Raw genomic sequence first — 20614 nt, forward strand, 5'->3', positions numbered from 1 at the left:
CCAAGGCTGTAATGAGGCTAGAAGCTGAGTGACTCTGGCAGAACTCAAACTGAGCAGCTAACTGCACTGCTGATGACCACTTCCATCATGTTGCTGCTGATCAAGAGTAAACTGATGTGCTGATAATCAGATGTGTCCTTTTTTTTTTGGATGGGACATATATCTGGTCCATTTTCCACTTTGGTAGGTAGATGCCAATGTTGTAGCTGTACTGGAATAGCTTGGCTATTGCATTTGAACAGTCAACAAAGAAGTTAATTTCTTTGCATAATTTGATTTCTCAGTGAATAGCTGAAGGTGGGTTAGATGCTTTCCATGTCAGTGGCTATCTTAGATGGGTTTACTTGACAGCTCTTTGGGGTGAGCTGTCAAGAGACTGGGTTAAAACCTGGAAGCCAGTTATGGGAAAGGGAGTTATTTAATAAAGAGTAAAAATAAATACAAAGTGAAAAGGTTTTGCCATGTTTTATAATTATATGAAAAAGTCAAAGTGCATACAAAAATGTACAAGGAACTGGTTTTCCCTGCTAGTTTTATGTTTTCAAACAATTTTATATTCGTACTTATTCTTCATTTCTTTGTAAAAAAACTTCTGATGTCTGATGTGTATTTAGAAGTGTCCGAAAGTCTCTTTGCTTGGCTTCTTTCTTTAGCTTGTTTTGCAGTTCTCTATAGAAGGAGAAATTTCATAATTCATTGTTATCCTTTGAGTTATTTGACAATAACACTAAGTTTTATCATAAATTACAGCTTGCATCATCAGAGGCATTTCAAATAAAAGTAGTGCTTCCCTATGAATCCTGTATTGGTTTCCAAAACACTACAGCTTTGTTAAACAATACTGAATACCATTCAATATTAAAGAATTAAGGAAGCAATATCTGGAACTAATGGTCCAAGCTACTTGAAAATGGTCCAAACTATTTGTATGTTACATAGAGATTTTACACAAGTAGATAAAAATATGCATTCATACAGATCTATAAAAATATAGATAATTTACTAAATTTTGTTTTTCATCAGACAATTTATTTATAAGAGGGTACTCAGAGTGCATATTACTGCCAGACTGCATTAACTCAACATTGTAATTACCCAGTTCTTCCTTGAGGCTTTTTCCTATCTGGCTGATGCTCTGCAACTAAAAAGCTGAAAAAAAATCCTTTTAAGAGCTTTCATCTCACTTTGGAAGCTTCTGGTCAATCCACGTCCAACAACTTGCTTTGAAGACTTGTTCACATTTTGTCAACTGTGACAAGTTCCACCACAACATTTTAAAACAATGCATGCTAAATAAAACAACATCAACATTCTAAAAATAAAGTTTGTATGCCCTAGTCCCAATGTTAAAAACCTCCAGAACCTGGACCTTCATCAAAAACTAATCAGTTCTTCCCTGAGATACACCCCATCTATGTTCCAGATTTCATGGAAGCCCATCTATTAGTTTGGCATCGATTTGTTTGGTTGTCAGTGAACAATGCGAATGAAAGCATTACTTTTGTTCATCTTCAGTGACAGAGGTAACAATGGTGTTGCAATCCTTTTAGAGACCAAGAACTTTTGAAAGAAAATTCAAACTTCCAGTTAATAGCTGAAAATATGACCAAGATTTCCTGTTTTAAAGAACTTTTATTATAACAAATAACTAAAAAAGCACTATTGACTTTCTTTTTGTAGGCAACTAATACTTTAAACTCCTTTTATACTGGTAACACGTCACATGCTCCACAGAATTAAGATGTTATCACAAACAATCTACAGTTGCACCCAGCTCCCAATGTGTTACATTTCCCCTTTTTGCTGAGTTGTAATTTTGAAAGGCTATCTCCAGGCACTACCTTTGGTTTTTGGAGAGTTCCCTATATACACAATCAACTGTCAAATCTATCCTGATGATTTGTCCACTCTTGCATTGCTGGAACAAATCTCCCAAAATTCAACAACTTAAAGTTGTGAAATGCATTTTTTTTTGACTAAAGATCATTGCTGCGTTGAACTCTGCTGGTTTGTAAATCTAAACAGCCTCATTCCTCTACTGACCACACAAAACTAATGTCTACACGAGATTCATCAACTTGTAGGGAAGGCAGTAATCTGATCTCAAAAGTGGCTTCCTCTGCCCTCTTCCCTACAGTGACAGAAAACATTTTGCATCTAAGTAGATATGCTGATCATCTATCCGTGACCACAACTCTCCCTCATCTTCAAAGTAAATACAGTTCACAGGGCAACTGTTCACAATCCAATATTTTCAACATCATTCTGAGATTGTGGGACTCAAATCTACCAATTCTGAACTTAGACTGCTGTCACTGCTTTCAACGTGAACACCTTGTCCCTTTACCCCAGGAACAAAATCTGGACCTCTTTGATCTTTAATCACCCCAAGCTAGCTAACAAGCAGACTTTAGAACAAGTCTCCCCCCTTCCCCATATCATTTTACCTTAAATAAAAGACGGTTCTAAAATGATATTCTAAACTTCATAACTGTAACAAGGTAGATTAATAACAGAATGTCAATAAAATGCAATTATGCACTACTTCAGTACTTCTTACTACCTTCCTCTAGTAGATTCTCTACCATCTCTTATAGCCTTCCTATTCTCAATTCCTCCCAATAATGAAATGCAATAGCAGATTTTATTTATGGTAAAGTTGATGACAACTTGCATTTGTCTTTCAAATATTCCCTTAGTGTTCTTTTGCTTTAATTTCAAGGGTAAGTTAGTCTAGTGATTTTGATATTGAGCATTCAATGTATTGGAATTTAAATTCTACCACAGATTTATTTAAATTTGCACTTGCAATGACAACTTGTACATATGTGGTACTTTTAAAAGGTAATAAAATATCCCAAGGCACTTCAGGCGTATAAAACAAAATACATCAGTGAGCCACATAAGGACATATTGGGATTGATCAAACAGGTAAGGTATTAAATCTGACCTGCTGAAATTTTCCAGCATTTTCTGTTTTTGTTTCAGATTCCAGCAACTGCAGTAATTTGCTTCTACCCAAAGTTTGAAAGTGCCTTAAGGAGAAAGAAAGAGTCAGAGAGGTTTTTGAAGGGAATTCCAGAGCTTGTGGGCTAGGCAGCAGAAGGCATGGTTATCAGTAAGGCCCAAAATAAAATGTGTGGTTGCTCCAGGGGCCAGAATTAGATTAGTGCAGATGTCTTGGAGGGTTGTAAGGCTGAAGGAGATTACAGACAAGGGCGAGGACAGGGCAGATGGAGTACAATGTTAGCAAGTGTGAGGTTATCCACTTCGGCAGAAATAATAGTAGGAGGGATTACTATTTAAAGGGCGAAAAGCTGCAGCATGCTATGGTGCAGAGGGACCTGGGGGTCCTAGTGCATCAGTCGCAAAAATCCAGTCTGCAGGTGCAGCAGGTGATCAAGAAGGCGAATGGAATGCTGGCCTTTATAGCGAGGGGGATAGAATATAAAAGCAGGGAGGTCTTGCTGCAACTGTACAGGGCACTGGTGAGGCCGCAGCTGGAGTACTGTGTGCAGTTTTGGTCACCGCACTTGCGCAAGGATATTTTGGCCTTGGAGGGAGTGCAGAGGAGGCTCACTAGGCTGATACTGGAGACGAGGGGGTTGGACTATGAAGAGAGACTAAATAGACTGCGTCTGAGTTTAGAAGGATGAGAGGGGATCTTATAGAGACGTATAAGATAATGAAAGGGATGGATAGGGTAGAGGTAGAGAGATTCTTCCCGCTCAGAAAGGATAGCAGGACTAGAGGGCACAGCCTCAAGATGGGGGGGGGGGGTCAGTTTAGAACGAAGTTGAGGAGGAACTTCTTCACTCAAAGGGTGGTGAGTCTCTGGAATTCTCTGCCCGTTGAAGTGGAGGAGGCTGCCTCGCTAAATATATTTAAGACGCGGGTAGATAGGTTTTTGACAGACAAGGGAATTAAGGGTTATGGGGAGAAAGCGGGAAAGTGGAACTGATCCACTTCAGATTAGCCATGGTCTTATTGAATGGCGGGGCAGGCTCAAAGGGCTAGATGGCCTACTACTGCTCCTATTTCTTATGTTCTTATGATCCAAAACAATGACTTCAATCTTCCAAATATGCAATTGGAGGAAATTTCTGCTTATCCAGTACTAGATGGTAAATAAGCAACCTGACAATTAAGCTACAGTGGAGGAATGAAGAGAGTTGGCAATGATGTGGAGTTGGGTGGTGTTGGTGTACATGCTGAGAACTGACATGTTTACGTACAGCGACCTGAAACATTAACTTTTTCTTTCTCCACATAAGCTGCTTGATCTGTTGTGTTTTTCAAGCATGTTCTGGCTTATTGCAGACTTCCAGTATCTGCAACACTTTTGCTCTTGGAGAAGAGGAAGCCACTTAGTGCCATGGTTGAGATGGTCTTCTTCTTTTTCTCCATAACTTGGAGAAAATTGGCAGGATACTGGAGAGAACCAGAATTCTAAATGATTGGAGGGGATGTGGATCAAAATTAGATGCCCAGAGGAAGAAAACGTGCTGGGGAGAAAAGGGACAGACCAAGGTGAGATTTGGTTACATGTTCCACACCATCACAAAAGTTTGGGCAAATGGTGAAAGGGGTTACACCCAGTATAGGCATGTAGGTATATTAGAGGGATTTAGGATAACCTGGTACTAAAGGACTAATAAATCAGGGCAGACTAATTTAGAAATGAACGTACAAAGGCAAAGAAACACATAACCATTGTTCTTATATATTCTGACTTAAAATGTACACCATGGCCAACTACAAACTGCCCTAAGGCATAGCAGGATAAGAGTAAAGACTAACCACATTTTATAAGAACAATACAGCCACAGAGCACAGATTTTATCAGTATGGGTTATAGAAAGTACAAGTTTCTCAGATATCAGAATGAATGGAATAATTCAATTGCTTTTGATAAGAGGTTGCTCAGCAGACAGTGGGAAAAGAACTTGAATTCTACGACTAACGTAACTGAGGTTGCTAAAGAGACAGTGGGAAAGGTATCTTTGAACTCTACGACATATGTAATGAGGTTGCAGTGGACAGGAGTTTTTGGATACGACAGACCAAATGAATTCTCACGCTGCCAGAGAGTAGGATGTTATTGACCAATTCATACTAATATGATTGGCTCATCTGGTTAGGACAACAGGGTAGGTGGGCAAAGTGATTTTTGAAAATGTATAATTGTAGTATGTCTTAATAATGTAACTTAGAGTAATTTGAGCTGCCTCAAACTGCTCTCCCTCACGTGCAGACCAGGTCTGGGCAAAATAAAATACGTCTTCAACCAGAAAGTGCAGTGTCCCTGAGTTCTTTGTATTTGCTGAGCTATAAATTAATAGAGAAATCTCCTACATGAAAACCAGAATAATACACAGGTCTCTGAAAAAGCTCAGAAATTATGTAACAAATTTTTAAAGCTACTTTTATAAACTACATTTTTAAAGATTGCAAACATAGTGCCCGAGGATTACCAGACTTCTCTTGTGGATTGAAACTATCCTGTCTCCAGAGAGAACAAAAGAATATATTATTGACTGTTGAGAGTCAGGTCAAAAAGGTAAATGAAACCCACTGACACCTCATTGTAATATGATGGGCTGTCCTTTGAACACAAGGCATTTGGCTGTCTGAAACCACAGGTGTGAAAAACCACAGTCCAGAATGCTTAGAGTTGGCACACCACCTTAGATGATAACTCAGCACTTCATACAAAGTCGCATGGCTGTTAAAATATAATAGACTTCCAGCAGAGTATCATAGTCCATGAAACACCATTTGGTGAAGAAACCCTATGGTATGTTAGCCTTTATAGGAAGGGGTATAGAATATAAGAGCTGGAGTCTAATGTTGCAGTTGTACAGAACGTTGGTTAGGCCGCATTTGGAGTACTGCGTACAGTTCTGGTCGCCTTACTACCAGAAGGACGTGGAGACTCTGTAGAGAGTGCAGAGGAGGTTTACCAGGATGTTGCCTGGTATGGAGGGACTGGGGTATGAGGAAAGATTGAAGAAATTGGGGCTCTTTTCCTTTGAAAGACGTCGACTGAGGGGGGATCTAATAGAGGTATATAAGATTATGAAGGGTATAGATAGAGTAAACAGAGGTAAGCTATTTCCTATAATAGGACAAGGGGCCATGGACTTAAGGTGAGGGGGGAGAGGTACAACACAGATATTAGAGGGAGGTTTTTCACACAGAGGGTAGTGGGGGTATGGAATGCTCTGCCAAGTAAGGTGGTGGAAGCAAACACGCTAGAGTCCTTTAAGAGTAACTTAGACAGGCACATGACTGAGTTGGAGATGGGTGGATATAGGAGAACCTTTAATTAAGGGTCATTAGCATTGGGGTGTCCCTAGAAATGTAAATAGGTATAGTATGATAATAATGTTTTTCTCTTTTCATTCACAGGTTTTAAGTCAGTCCACCTCGTGTCCAACGAGGGGCATACAGGCGATGGGTCGTACTGGGGCTGCTCTTGGTTGTTCGAGATTGGCCTAGTGCTTCATGTCGTTAGTGTGCGCCTAAACTGGACAAGATACTGGGCAAGACGACAGCTCAGTGACTATCGCTGATTGCTGTGCAGACACATGGATTTGGGCCGGTGTCTGTGGGAGTTTGCGCATTCTCCCTGTGCTTGCGTGGGTTTTCTCCGGGTGCTCCGGTTTCTTCCCACACCCCAAAGATGTGCTGTTAGGCTGATTGGCAGGAATAAATTGTCCCTAAATCAGTTTTCCCTCAATCTGTATGGCCATAAAACATTAGATAGGGGTCATGGGTAGAGAGGTGGTGTTGAGATGGCAGCGTGGGCTCGTTGGGCCTGTTTCCCAGGGTGATTTTGTTCTTTGTTCTTTGTAAAACATGCAGTCAACTAAGTAACCAAAAAGGTACTCAACAGCAATAGTGAAAAAATAATTATTTTATCTTGCTCAACTTAAAGTTCACCTGAGAGTTTATTCTACTGCAGATCAACTACATGAACTTTTGCAGCTACTGAGAAATCTCAGCTCATCAAGACCTTCACGCCACACAAAGCACCGACTCAACTAAGGAATGTCAGTCCATAGGATTGGCATTGGGACGAAAGGGTTGAACAGGTGCATTGGGCGGTATGGTAGCACAGTGGTTAGCAATGCTGCTTTGCAGCTGAAGGGACCTGGATTCGAATCCCAGCTTGGGTCATTATCTGTGTGGAGTTTGCACATTCTCCTCGTGTCTGTGTGGGTTTTCTCCCACAATCCAAAAATGTGCAGGTTAGGTTGATTAGCCATGCTAAAAAATTGTCCCTTAGTGTCCTAAAATACGCAGATTAGAGGGATTAGTGGGTAAAGTATGTAGGGCTATGGGGGTAGGACCTGGGTGGGATTGTGGTTGGTGCCGATTCGATGGGCCAAATGGCCTCTTTCTGCACTATAGGGTTTCTATGATTCCATGATCAGCAAGATCAGCCCCACCCCAAGCTGGGCTGGGAGTTTGGCAAGAGTATCAGGCATTTGGGGTTACTGCTGTAAAAAGCCAGCAAGAAGTGCCATGATGGCCCTTTGAAAAATGTCAAAGAGGCAGAGAAGAAAACTGAAGGCTTATCCAAGAGAGAGTTATGCCTAGGATGGGGGCAGGAGAGAAGGAACATCAAGGAGTATTGAAGGGTTGGGGTGTAAATCTGGTGATTTGTGGGCTGGCATCAGATAAAATGACCACGAAGGCTGCCATTAATTTGGAAAAAACTAACTTGTTCATTTATTTGGTTCAGAAAATGGATTCCCACCCGTACCTAGTCATGGAATTCCCCCATCCTGAGGCAAAGTCCTGTGACATGAACAGGAATGCACTGTGCTTCCTGTTGCAGAAACTGGCAGAGAAAATCACCACATCTTCTGGGCCTAACCTCATTAATTATGTACCCAGAGATTTTGTACCACTTTTCATGGTGGCATAGGCCTGGCAGCGCACGATCAGCCATCATATCAGAATGCCATATTGAAAAGGCATCCAACATCATAGACCCACTACTGGAGAAAGATGAACTTTGTGAAAATGAAGCTGGATCTACGGAAACACTGTGCCTGGACGATCAACCTCCCTAAGGACAGCAAATCTGGAAGGTTCATTTACAGATGCTCCCCCTCTAACTGCTGTGGTGTTCTGGAGTCCAGGATTGCTGGCAACTTTCATCCTGAACTTTGGAGGCAGCTCCAGGCATTGTTTAGAGAATTCTTGACATCTGTGTGCCATCTTGTTCCAGGCATGTTTTGCACTGGCATAGTTTTCTACTGGCACAGTGGAGATTTGGTAGTGGCGGTCAGGCCTTCATTTCATCTTGTTGGCAAGATGCAAGTCAGTTTTGTGCCGGCCTCCAGTGGGTCCCCAATCCGTTGTGGCAGGCACGTGTGGTCGATCCCACAGGAGATTCATGCCAGTGTAAAAATAATTTTTGGGCTACTTACCGAATTCTCCCCCTGCCTGCCATTAAACCTGTTGTGGGCATGGGAGAGTTCTGCCCATAGTTCTTAACCAAGTAAGGGGCACTTTGAATATTGGCTTGTCGTTGCTTTCCACATCAAGCATGAATAAAGTCAACATTTCATCTAAACAGAGATTCTGATTTTTCGTGGCTATTAGAAATACACTATTACAGCCAAAATCATTGGGCAAAATTTAAATCTATCTATTGAATACCAAATAAATTGAATATGTACCTGTTAACTCCATAAGGCAATTTTCACATCCTGCATCAGTTTTAACAATTTCACAACTCACAGTGAACTAAATTCACTAAGAAAATCTAAATCATTTTTTAGGTTTACTAAATTCTCTTCGTGACAAAGAAAAAATTAATTAGAAAAGCTTAATCATAATATATTAATAAAATCCTTTCCATCAGGTAACTTCAAGTCTAAACTGTGCCTCAGTAAACTTCATCTCATAAATCAGATCAATTAGGAGGATCTCTCAGATGCTTTGGGAATTCTGACTATTGAAAGTGACATCCTATACAGACATTAAACAGGGATCCCAATGAGTGTAATTAAAAAGAGCAAATGGTATGATTAATAGAGCTCCTAATTCTCTTCCAAGATGCTAAACAGTTTTCCCAATATTTGAGGGCCCATACAAAGGAAAGAATTCCCTACACTAACTTGGATAAACGTGATGTGGAGATGTTGGCTTGGACTGGGTGGGCACAGTGAGAAGTCTCAACATCAGGTTAAAGTCCAGCAGGTTTATTTTGAATTACAAGCTTTTGGAGCACTGCTCCTTCATCCACTTGCCTGAAGGAACAGCACTCTGAAAGCTCATGATTCCAAATAAAACTGTTGGACTTTAACCTGGTTTTGCGCGACTTCTTACTTGGATAAAGGTGTTCGCTTTTGAATTTGGGGAAGATTTTTTAAATGTTTTGACTGAGACATCTGCTAGGAAAATTAAAATTACTTGGGGTTGGAATTTTCTGTGGAGGTGGGAAGTGGAATGTGAGGGCATTGCTATCTGTAAATTACACCTGAAATTATGCCATTAAGTTGTGCCTATCAAAGAAATTTCCAGCCTTGACACAAATATGGATGTTAACAATTAGAAATCAGTGTGAGCAGTCAGGGACCAAGAAAAATGCTAAACTCGTGTCACAAAATATGAAAATTAAAGTTTGAAACAATACATTTTTCTTGCATATCAACATATATACTACTGTGGTATTTACTAGTTTTCATTCGTTTCATCAGCATAGAAAGGAGAACTTTAAATGCGAGTTACATCAAGGTGTAAACTTTGAATTGTAACGGAACCAGTGCAATTTGTGCCAATTCCAAGTCTCTCCTGAAGCAGAAACCTATCCACCTGAAAAGCTATGATGTTGCTCAATCTGCCAAGTATATTTCAAACATTTTAGTTTGGAAACTTACCCCATGTTTTAGGACATGTGATTGTGGAAGAATTTCCATTTTTAATGTTATTTGTTTGGATTTCATAAAAACACATACGAAGAAATGGAATTTGGGGGTCTCAGTGAGGATAAACAAAAATTATTCAGAATGCCCAAAAGTGACATAAAAAATTACTGTTTCTTGCTGCACCTACAATTTTGATCTTTTACACATTTGAACCAGTGTTGCAGGAAATTAGTCTGTGTAGCTCTTTAAATGTTAGGAGGGGGCAGGGAAGAATATGCACACACACACACACACACACACACACACACACACACACACACACACACACACACACACACACAGTCTGTTACCTAAGTTTTATGGTGTCAGTAAAACAATTAGCTCGAGTTGAAGAATATAAAAAAAAAATCTTTTGAACAATCTGTAGCAGGATCATTGGTGGCCCCTGATATTTATTATTTTTTTATTAAGTTTCTTACCGTACCCAGTGGGCCAAAATAACAAATGTTGAACTTTGAATGCAGCATGGTACTGTAAGCTTATGACTTGTACCATATAACATCACCCTGAGAGGAACTGAGTGCAAGGCCAAGTTAATTGGACTTTTAGTTCTACAGGTTAAGTGACATGAGTAATGCATCTTGCCCCTTGACTGACTCATGCAAGTCTTTCTTGACAATCGTGACAGAGACAAAAAGCAGAAGCAACCAGGTAATTTAAAAAATACTGCTGTGAGAAAAGAATTAATGTCTGTTCAACCACTAGATTATAGTCATACCAGTTTACTAACCTTTTTATGACAGACAGTACAGAGTGTCTGTAGGTTCTCGAAGGAGCACTGTCCTCCACCACCATATACTGGTCTGATGTGGTCCACTTGCCAGAACTGACCCTCCGTTGGATTTGAAATAATTTCATTCAACTGAAACCGAGAGAATATAAAAGTTTCAATAGTTTAAAAGAAAGACAAAGCAGAGATTTTTGATACATTTTAATGATGCCATAACAAATTATTGAAGAATTTATTTGTAAATAAAGCTGCTTTAAAGGGAGGGGGAAAGATTTCAATAAAATACTAAATTACTTCAGATGTGATTTTCATGTGGGAGTTTTCATTTGACCTGTACCAAACACTGCCATAGTAACATGATTCGGGTGTTGGCTTCTCAAAAGGACGTGTGTTTATTTTTAGGAAAGAAAATATTATAACTTTTAATTATATATAGCACTTTTAAAATCAGATCAGCCCTGATCTTACTGAATGGTAGGATAGGCCAATGGCCTGCTCCTGATCCTAATTCATTTGATTGCATGTACCTTTAGTGTAATAAAATGTCCCAAAAGGTGCCTCATCAAGAATAATATTTTGTTACAAACAAAATTTGGCACTAATCCATGTTAATAAATACTGAGGCAGTTGACCAAAGGTTTAGTCACAGAGGTGGGTTTTAAAGGAAGGAAGAAAGAGAGTTGGTGAGGCAGAGACGTTGGAGGAAATTGTAGAATTTAGGACCTGAGCAGCTTCAAGTATGGCCATCAATGGCAGAATGATTAAAATCAGGGTAATTCAGAAGACAGAATTTGAGTCACAGATTAGATGTTGGAAGGTTGTGGATCTGAGGAGCTTACAGAGATAGGGAGGGCAGGGTCATGGAGAGACCTGAAAACAAGGGTGAGAATTTTAAAATCGAGGACCGAGGCAGATCAGAAAGCAGCAAAGTGGTGTCTCAATGAGATCTCCTCTCATTCTTCTAAACTCTAACGAGGGGGTTGAGCTATGAGGAGAGGCTGAATAAACTAGGCTTGTACTTGTTAGAGTTTAGAAGAATGAGAGGGGAGATCTCATTGAGACATATATGATGATGAATGGGATGGATAGGATAGAGGTGGAGAGACTCTTCCCGCTCAGAAAGGACAGTAGGACTAGGGGGCACAGCCTCAAGATAAAGGGGGGGGCGGTTTAGAACGGAGTTGAGGAGGAACTTCTTCACTCAAAGGGTGGTGAATCTCTGGAATTCTCTGCCCGTTGAGGTGGTGGAGGCTGCCTCGCTAAATATTTTTAAGATGCGGGTTTATTGGATTTTGATAAGCGAGGGGATTAAAGGTTATGGGGAGAGGGCGGGAATGTGGAACTGAGCCATGACAGATCAGCCATGATCTTATTGAATGGCGGGGCAGGCTCGAAGGGCTAGATGGCCTACTCCTGCTCCTATTTCCTATTTCTTATGTTCTTATGGCGTACGATAGGGCTTGGTGCGATAAAGACAACTATCAGTGAGAGGGATAGACATAGTGGTTAGGAATTGAATTTGTGGTGGAGACTGAAGACTCTGACTTTTGATTTTTCCAACATTTAAAATGAAGGACATTACTGCTCACCTTGTGCCAGATGACAAAAAAAAATTGTGACAATGGAGGAGTCAAGGAAATCAATGGTGCGGTAAAGCTGGGTGTTGTCAGTGTACATGTGAAAATTGATGCAACGTATTCAGATGATGTCACTGAGGCGCAGCAAGTAGATGGGCCTCAGCTATTTACGATCTATATTAATCACTTAGATGAAGAAACATAGGGTAATGTATCTAAGTTTACAGACGATACAAAGCTAGGTAGGAATGCAACTGGTGAGGAGGGCACAATGAGGCCACAAAAAGATATAGGCAGGTTAAGAGAGTAGGCAATAAGATGGCAGATCAAGTATAACGTGAGCACGAGGTTATTCACTTTGATCATAAGAATAAAATAGAATTTGTTTTGAATGGTGTGAAACCTGCATATGTTGACGTTAAAGGGACTTGGCTGTACATGTACAAGGACCGTAGAAAGTTGACACAAAAGGTACAGCAAGCAATTAGGAAGGCAATCGTAAGGGGTTTGGTGTTCAAGAATAAAGTAGTCTTGCTACAATTGTACAGGGTTTTGGCAAGATCACACCTGGAATACCATGTCCATACGGTCTTCAGATTTAAGAAAGGATGAACTTGCTTTGCAGGCAGATTACCAAAAGTTCATTAGCTTGGTCCCCGGGATGAGGGAGTTGTCCTATGGCAAGAGGCCGAGTAAACTGGGCCAATACTCTGGAATTTAGAAGAATGACAGGTGATTGCCTTGAAACATACAAGAATTTGAAGGGATTCCACAGACTGAGAGATACTTTCCACTAGTCATGGAATCTAAAACACAGTCTCAGGATGAGGGAACAAGCACTTAAAACTGAGGTGAGAAGAAATCCCTTCCATCAAAAGGGGTGCGATTTTTTTTTAAGAATTCTCCAGTAGAGATATGTGGATGCTCCATTTTTGAATGCATTTAAGGCTGGGATGGACAGATATTTGGTCTTATGAAATTGAGTGATATGAGGAGCCAGCAGGAAACTGAAGTTGAAGTCCGAAATCTGCCAGAATGGTATCAAATGGTGGAACAAGTCACATGATCAACTCTTGCTCCAATTTTTAATGTTCTTGTAGAGAAAAGAGGAAGGTTCTCAATTGTTGGGTGGGGAAGGGACAGGAAGCAGAGTCATTGCAGGTGATTCTCTGGTTATAGAGAACTGATTCTCAGAGCTAACACTGCAGAAAATAACACTGAAGTCAGAGTCAGAATCCTAGTGGTTTAGTCACATCACTCACTCAAGTCAGGTTCACATTTAAATTCCGATGATGGAAATGTTTTTCCCATGCTCACTAGCTTTTTACGTTCCTCCTCCATGGCTTGCTACGCTTACCTGTTTCCCCCAGACTGGTATACTGTGCAAAGGTGTTCGCTTATGTACAAAATACAGGAACATCGCTACTCCCAAGATCTTGTTAAATCACACATCATGCTCACTTGGCTACGCGTTGCTACTCTTTCACCACCACTCTTCAAAACATAATTCCCACATCATGGATAACTACCATCTTCCAAAGGGCACTAAGTATTAGCAATAAAGATTCCCTCATCAATATCACCATGTCCTTACACTAAGGGAAAGCATGAGCCAGGAGAAGAGGATGTCTCAACATTTTGCATCAATGGATGAATTATAAGATCACCAATTTATATGTGTATAGCTTATTTAATGAAGTGAAGAATAGTTATTCATAGGAAAGAGATCAAACAAAAATGGATACAGAAGACAATAAGCAAGAGAGAACAAGCAAACAAGTGAGACAGAGCTTGGTGCCTAAATGGTGAAAGGCATAGCTACTATGGAGGCACGATATAGGGAGGCCATGAGGGGCTTTGAAGATGACGAGAATTTTTTAAAATGAAGGCACTGATGGATGAGTCAGCATAGATGAACAAACACAGGAGCAATGAGTAAATGAAATTAGGTGCAATCTGTGAGCTCAAGTTTATGGAGGGTAACAGCAAATTGGTCCATGGCTAACAAAAGCACAGATGAGCAAAAGTTGATGAATCATACACAACAATAGAATCAATAGTACTTAGCTTGCCATGGTCCAAGTCAGTGGGTTTAGAGAGAGATAAAGTTACTCATCTCATTGTGATGAAAATTTTCCAATTTAACACTAGGTGCAAACCGAACCAAGTGGTTATCAATTCCAAACTGAAGATTAAATACATACCCCCCACCCTCAGAAAATAAATACTTTCCCGTTCTATTTCAGAATCTCCAAACGCTGCTTAGAAAGTCTGATAAAGCAAGGGCCAGTCCTCCGACAGGTCTCGTATGAGAGACAAGGGCAGTAGCAGCAACGTTGATGTGGAATGTGCCTCTCACCTCTCTGTAACATATTAATGGGAAGGGGCAGCTGGCAAGATCTTGGCAGGAAGAAGAAACTAAATTCAGTGCAGGAGAATAATTGGGCCTTACCTTATTTATTTTGCTGTCTTACCCAGTGTTGTACATGTTTTTTTTTTAAACCATAAAATGTAATGCACACGAACATTGGAAATTCTTCATTTTAGTTTCAATAAAACCAGATAGTTTTTCCACTTACCTGACTGAGTGGAAGTTGTGCCAGCCATGTGCTTTCAAGTAGCTCCTTCCGCTGGGCCTTCAGTGAGTCTCGGACATGAAGGTACAGCTGCTGAGCATTGAGGCCACACTGCTGGCAGATTCCACGCTCAACTTCAAAAACCTTTGATCTCATATAGCACCAATTGGACCGGACCAAGAAGTCTTCCTGACACTTCTGGGAGCAATATCGGGTATCCCAAGCTGTGGACTCATGATACTTGCTGACCTGGATTGTGGGCTGTTGACAACCAAGGCAAAGTGGGTTTCCATCTTTGTTCACAGCTTGTACATAGCCAACTTCCAAGGAGATGTCAGCCATTTCACCAGTTAGAGGCAATGGAGGGGTCGTGTTGCAGACTTTATTCTCAATAATTTCACTTGTGTCACTGAAAGCAAGACAGTATACACACATTCACTTTTAATGGCGTAACGACAAGTAGAAAATATTTTACATTTTTGAAATGTGTTAGCTTTCTAAATTTGGCTGTTCTAACAAGTATTAATCTTCTGAGCTCAAATTTAATTCACATCAAAACATGCACTAACATCTAGAAAGCAAATGACTATTTTGAGTTACCTAGCATCCAATGGTGACATATGGGAGGCCAATATTCCAGTTATACTTAACTGTTAACATAAGTTGCAGAATTTAAAGTGAACACAGTTTCAAATGTTTAAACAATATTTCTTTACATACAATCAGGCTAATGGATCCAATCTAAATAGTTTATGAAACAATTTGGCACATTTACATCTCAAATTTAATAACAACACTCAGTGTATTGCAACAATGTTTAAAATTGAATATTTTCAGAAATCTGGTAGGAGGTTCTTTGTGACAGTAACATGTTTTTGGGGCTCAAGGGAAAAATAGTTATGGATCATTAATGCTAAATACATTATTATTGCAAAGATTAAAGAAACTTCGAACAAAAACCACCAACACGTTATTGCTCAATAGACACAAGAGTGAATCTACATTTCAGATTTCTACGATAAGAAAAGCCAGATGGTAAGTGAACAGAAGCTTTATTAATACACATCATAGAAAATTTTACCATTACTTTCATAGCATTAAAGATACCACCAGTTATTTCAGTGACGATATCAATTGAATCAGAATCAGGAAAGTGGCTTTCCAGCAAGTTGTTTCGATTATATTAGTTAGGCTAGTTTGGAATATTGTGTTCCGTTCTGGTTACCACACCAACAAAGGGATGTAGATGATTTGGAGAGGGTGCAAAGGTGGTTTACCAAGACGTTGCCTGGTCTGGAGGGTTTTAGGTATGAGGAGAGGTTGGATAAACTGGATTGTATTCATATGAAAGCCTGAAAGAGGTCTGCAAAATTATGAGGGGCATGGATAGAGTGGATAGTCAAAAGCTTTTTCCTTGGGTGGAAGGTTAGACTACAAGAGAGGTAAATTTAGGGGAGACGTGAGGGAAAGTTTTTTTTTAAAAACACAGAGGGCGATGAGTGCCTGGAATGCACTGCCAGTGAAGGTGGTGAAAGCAGGCACGTTAGCAACGTTTAAGGTGTACCTGATAGACAGAAGAGCAGGGGGCGCACAGACAGATATAAACTGTATCAGCACAGACTTGGTGTGCTGAAGGGCCTGTTCCTGTGCTGTATTGTTCTCTGTTCTATTTCTCCAATGGTAAAATGCTATGCAAGAACTGTACCAAACACAGCATTTCTTTCTCTGATTGGCAGATCATTTAAACAGGAAACAAAAGAAACATACGTGTTTAAATTGTTCTCAATTGGTCGATTAGAAGTTTTGGTTTTATTTTTGCCATGGAACGCTGCCTCACTTGCTATAACTCGGACAGTTCCTCCTTCACCGCGTGCCTTCTTCAGAGACACAGCAGCTACATCTTCTTTTGTTATAAATCTGAAAATAAATATTTCATACCGATTTTCAAATGAAGGCCCAATTTCTTTGTTACTTTCCAATAATAAAAACAGAATTACTGAAGCAGGAACAAATAAAATAAACCAACTAAATCTGTATGTATGATGCACACCAGTTTTTATCTTTTGTATTTAAATGTCATTTAAACAATTGAACTAAAGAGGAACTTAGGAATATATTAAAAAAAGTCAATAAGCAGACTGTCATTAAAAACTCAGTAATAGTCTCCTCCACTCCATCACTAAAAAAGGGCCAACATTTGAACAAGATGCCAAGTAGTGAACACAGTAAAAGTAAACAAAAAGGTATGATGATAACATGAAACTGCAAAGTCTCAATTAACAGAGTCAAATATTGGGAACGTCCCAATAAAATCTCACCTTTTTGTACAGCTTTGTAAACGCTGGCCTTTCATGATGTTTTCTAGTGCAAGTGAAGGACTACAGAAAACCAGGCCACTCTTCCTAATTATTTTTTGTTTCATAGCAGTTAAGCTGAGCCATTCTCGTACAAATCGCAGAAGCTGCAAATTTGTTTAAAAAAACATGGGGTTAAAATGCTAATTTCTACAGAAGCAAAGGTTAAAAAAAAACTGATATTGTGGCAGACTCAGTTATTTCCTGCTATTTCTAGTACGGGTGCTTTAAGACAATGTTAAGATTTTCTGTGTATAAGTTAACATTACACTCTCCTTAACTAAACGAGCAACGATAAGATCAACAATACCACCAATGCCTTATGTCACAAGTTGGCCTTGAATATACAACATAAACTTATTAATTTTCAAAGAAAAAACATACATTGGATAAGCTATGTGTGTACACTAGTTACCATTTTAGCACCACTGTGTATGCACAGGTATATAAAAACTGTCCTGCGTACATGCACAGAGTGCATAAAAATTAACCACTGATTCAATGTGCAACTAGTAACACCTTTTTCAATTGAAAATGCCTTCAATTATTTTCAAATGTTTCAACTGATGAGCAATAATGACGAGCCGAAGCTTACTGGAAGCATTCATGCAGCTGAATCAGAGCATTGTGGGTTCAAGTCTCAGCCTAGAGTCTTGAGTACATAATCCAGGCTGACAGTACAACATAAATTGAGGCCCACTCAGATTGGCATAAGAGATCCCATAGCACTATGTGAAGATGAACAAGGGAGTTTTCTTGATGTTTTGACCAGTATTCCACAACTAATGGCTACAACAAATTATCAGGTCATTATGTTATTGCTGTTTATGAAAAATTGCTTTATGTAAAGTTATTGCTCAAGTCCACACTTCAAAAAAGAAACTCATAGGCTGTAAAGCCCTGTGGACCATATTGATGCTTTGGAAGATGCTGCATGAGTACCCACATTACTCAGTTGCAATTGTATGAACACTTACTGCTCTTTAGTAAACTTATTGTAACTCAGTATTTTGCTTTTTTTAAATTCATTCATGGGATATGGGTGTTGCTGGCAAGATCAGCATTGATCACCCTTGACAAGGTGCTGGCAAGCTGCCTCCTTACCACTGCAGTGCATGTCTTGCAGGTATATCAACAGTGCTGTTAAGCAGGTGGTTCCAGAAATTTGAGTAAGTGACAATGAAGGAACAATGATATATTTCCAAATCAGGACGGCTTGTGGCTTGGACGGCGAAGTTGTAGGTGGTGTTGTTTCCACGTGTCTGTCACATATTTCATCATAACTTAGATGTTGCACAGTAATTTGGGCCAGTTAAGAGAGATACATTTTGTCAAACCTGATTTTACATAATACAAGTTGTACGCTCAGACTGCTGCCAAAATGACTATTACGGATTAAAGGATTCTGACAATATTTCTCATACAAAAGCATATATCTTTAAAAAAGAAATCAATAAAATTATTCCACTTAAAAACACAAATACAGTTCAAACCTTACCACTGCACGGTTTTTTTTCTGATCAAAGAATGTTGGTAAATCCTCCCAGTTCTCTAATTTTACATCCAGAGGAATAAAATTGCAATTTAAAGGCTCTCCCTCCTAATGATAAACAAACAGTGTCAATCAGTTACTGGAACTCCTCAGTACTGCACTTTGTACAAATGATCAAGATGATTCTGGGGAAACTAACACCAGGGTAAATAGTACTTGCCATTTTGTATGTGGTAGAAGCAAACAAGTACATTAAAAACAGCCGTACTGATAAGATTGAGCACAAAGCCCAATTAAATGAAACTCCAATCTTAATACTTCAAACTAAAATTTAACCTAATCAACTCTTCAGGATCATTTTGAAAAGCAAATTAATCCTTGGCACATTTTCAAAGGGTGTAAGAGAGCAGGCCAGAACAGCATCAGGCACACCCAAAAATGGGGTGCTAACCCAGAGAACATACAATACATACATACATACAACATAGTTGGGATGTTAGATCTATAGCCTATCAAGCAGCACTTGCACTGCATCAACCAGTTCATTATTGTTCTGCCAGGGTCACTCACCTGTACATAGCAGTTCAACCTCAGTTCGACACAAGATTTGAGCTCAAAAGGCAAAGTGAGGGTCACTGCCCTTGACATCAAAGCAGCACTTGATCTGGTGTGGCTCCAAGTAGTACTAGCAAAACTGGAATCAATGGGAAACAGGGAAACACTCCCCACTGATTGGGCTCATTCCCAGCACAATGGAAGTTTGTGGTGGTTGTTGGGAGGTTAAGCATCTCAGCCCAAGGACATTTCTGCAGGGATTCTTCAGGATAGTGTCCTAAGCCCAACCATCTTCAGCTGCTTCATCAATGACCGTCCCTCATATCAGAAGTGAGGAGATTTGCTATGATTGCACAGTGTTTAATAACTACAATACTTTGCAGTTACTGAAGCAGTCTACATCCATATGCAGCAAGATCTGAACAAAGCTCAGGACTGGCAAGTAACATTTGTGCCACAAGGGCCAGTCAATAACCAGCTCCAGCGAGAGGGAACCTAATTATCTTCCCAAAACATTCAATAGTATTACTTTTATGGAACAGAAACATAAATGGATAAAGTTATATAAATGCTGTGGCTTCAAGGGCAGATCAGGGGCTGGGAATTCTACAGTAAGTGACTTACTTCCTGATTTCAGTCTGTTCACCATCTACAAGGCTCAAATCAGGAATATGCTGAGACACCCTCCACTTGCCTGGATGCACAAAACTTCGATACTCAAGAAGCTCAACACAATCCTAGGCAAAGCAGTCTGTTTGGTCAGTACCCCATCCACTAACTTAAACATCAATTCAGTCTCTCCAGCATCAGTGCAGTGGTAGCAGTGTGTACAATACACCACACACACCGCAGCAACTCACTGTGCCTTCTTTGACACCACCCATATGGGGAGGGGATGGTCTACTGGTATTAATCGCTAGACTATTAATCCAGAAACTCAGCTAATGTTCTGGAGACCCATGTTTGAATCCCACCACCTCAGATGGTGGAATTTGAACTAAAAAAACCTGGAATTGAGAATCTATAGTTGACCACTAAACCATTGTCCATTGTTGGAAAAACACATCTGATTCACTAACATTCTTTAGGGAAAGAATCTACTGTCCTTACCTGGCTTGGCCTACATGTGACTCCAGGGCCACAGCAATGTGGTTGACTCTCAACTGCCCTCTGAAGTGGCCTAGCAAGCCAATCATTTCAAAGGGAAATAAGGATACGCAGTAAATGTTGGCCCAGCCAGTGACGCTCATGTCCCACGTATGCATAAATCAAACCTTCCAAATCCACAGCCTCCATCATCTAGAAGAACAGGGACAGCAGATGCTTGGGAACACCACCATCTACAAGTCCCCCCGCCAAGTCACACAGTATTCTGGTTTGAAA

General features: G+C 40.0%; 1 protein-coding gene across 4 annotated transcripts in view; it reads right to left on the minus strand.

Annotated features, from left to right (window-relative positions):
- Positions 1 to 449: 449 nt before the first annotated feature.
- Positions 450 to 20614, minus strand: part of zranb3 (zinc finger, RAN-binding domain containing 3) — a 109959-nt gene continuing 89794 nt past the window's right edge. For 3 of the 4 annotated variants that reach the window (XM_080199337.1, XM_080199335.1, XM_080199336.1), the window contains 6 exons: positions 18683 to 18784; positions 17149 to 17291; positions 16598 to 16747; positions 14834 to 15239; positions 10678 to 10809; positions 450 to 669 (listed from right to left, as the gene is read on the minus strand). In XM_080199337.1, coding sequence (XP_080055463.1) covers positions 571 to 669; positions 10678 to 10809; positions 14834 to 15239; positions 16598 to 16747; positions 17149 to 17291; positions 18683 to 18784 — 1032 coding nt within the window. In that variant the 3' untranslated portion in view covers positions 450 to 570. Of the gene's footprint in view, positions 670 to 2950; positions 3036 to 10677; positions 10810 to 14833; positions 15240 to 16597; positions 16748 to 17148; positions 17292 to 18682; positions 18785 to 20614 lie in introns of all 4 variants that reach the window. The other variant, XR_013888170.1, reaches the window with a different exon arrangement.

The sequence above is a fragment of the Carcharhinus amblyrhynchos genome, chromosome 11, assembly GCF_965287045.1.
Source record: "Carcharhinus amblyrhynchos chromosome 11, sCarAmb.v2.hapA, whole genome shotgun sequence".
Taxonomy (NCBI): domain Eukaryota; kingdom Metazoa; phylum Chordata; class Chondrichthyes; order Carcharhiniformes; family Carcharhinidae; genus Carcharhinus; species Carcharhinus amblyrhynchos.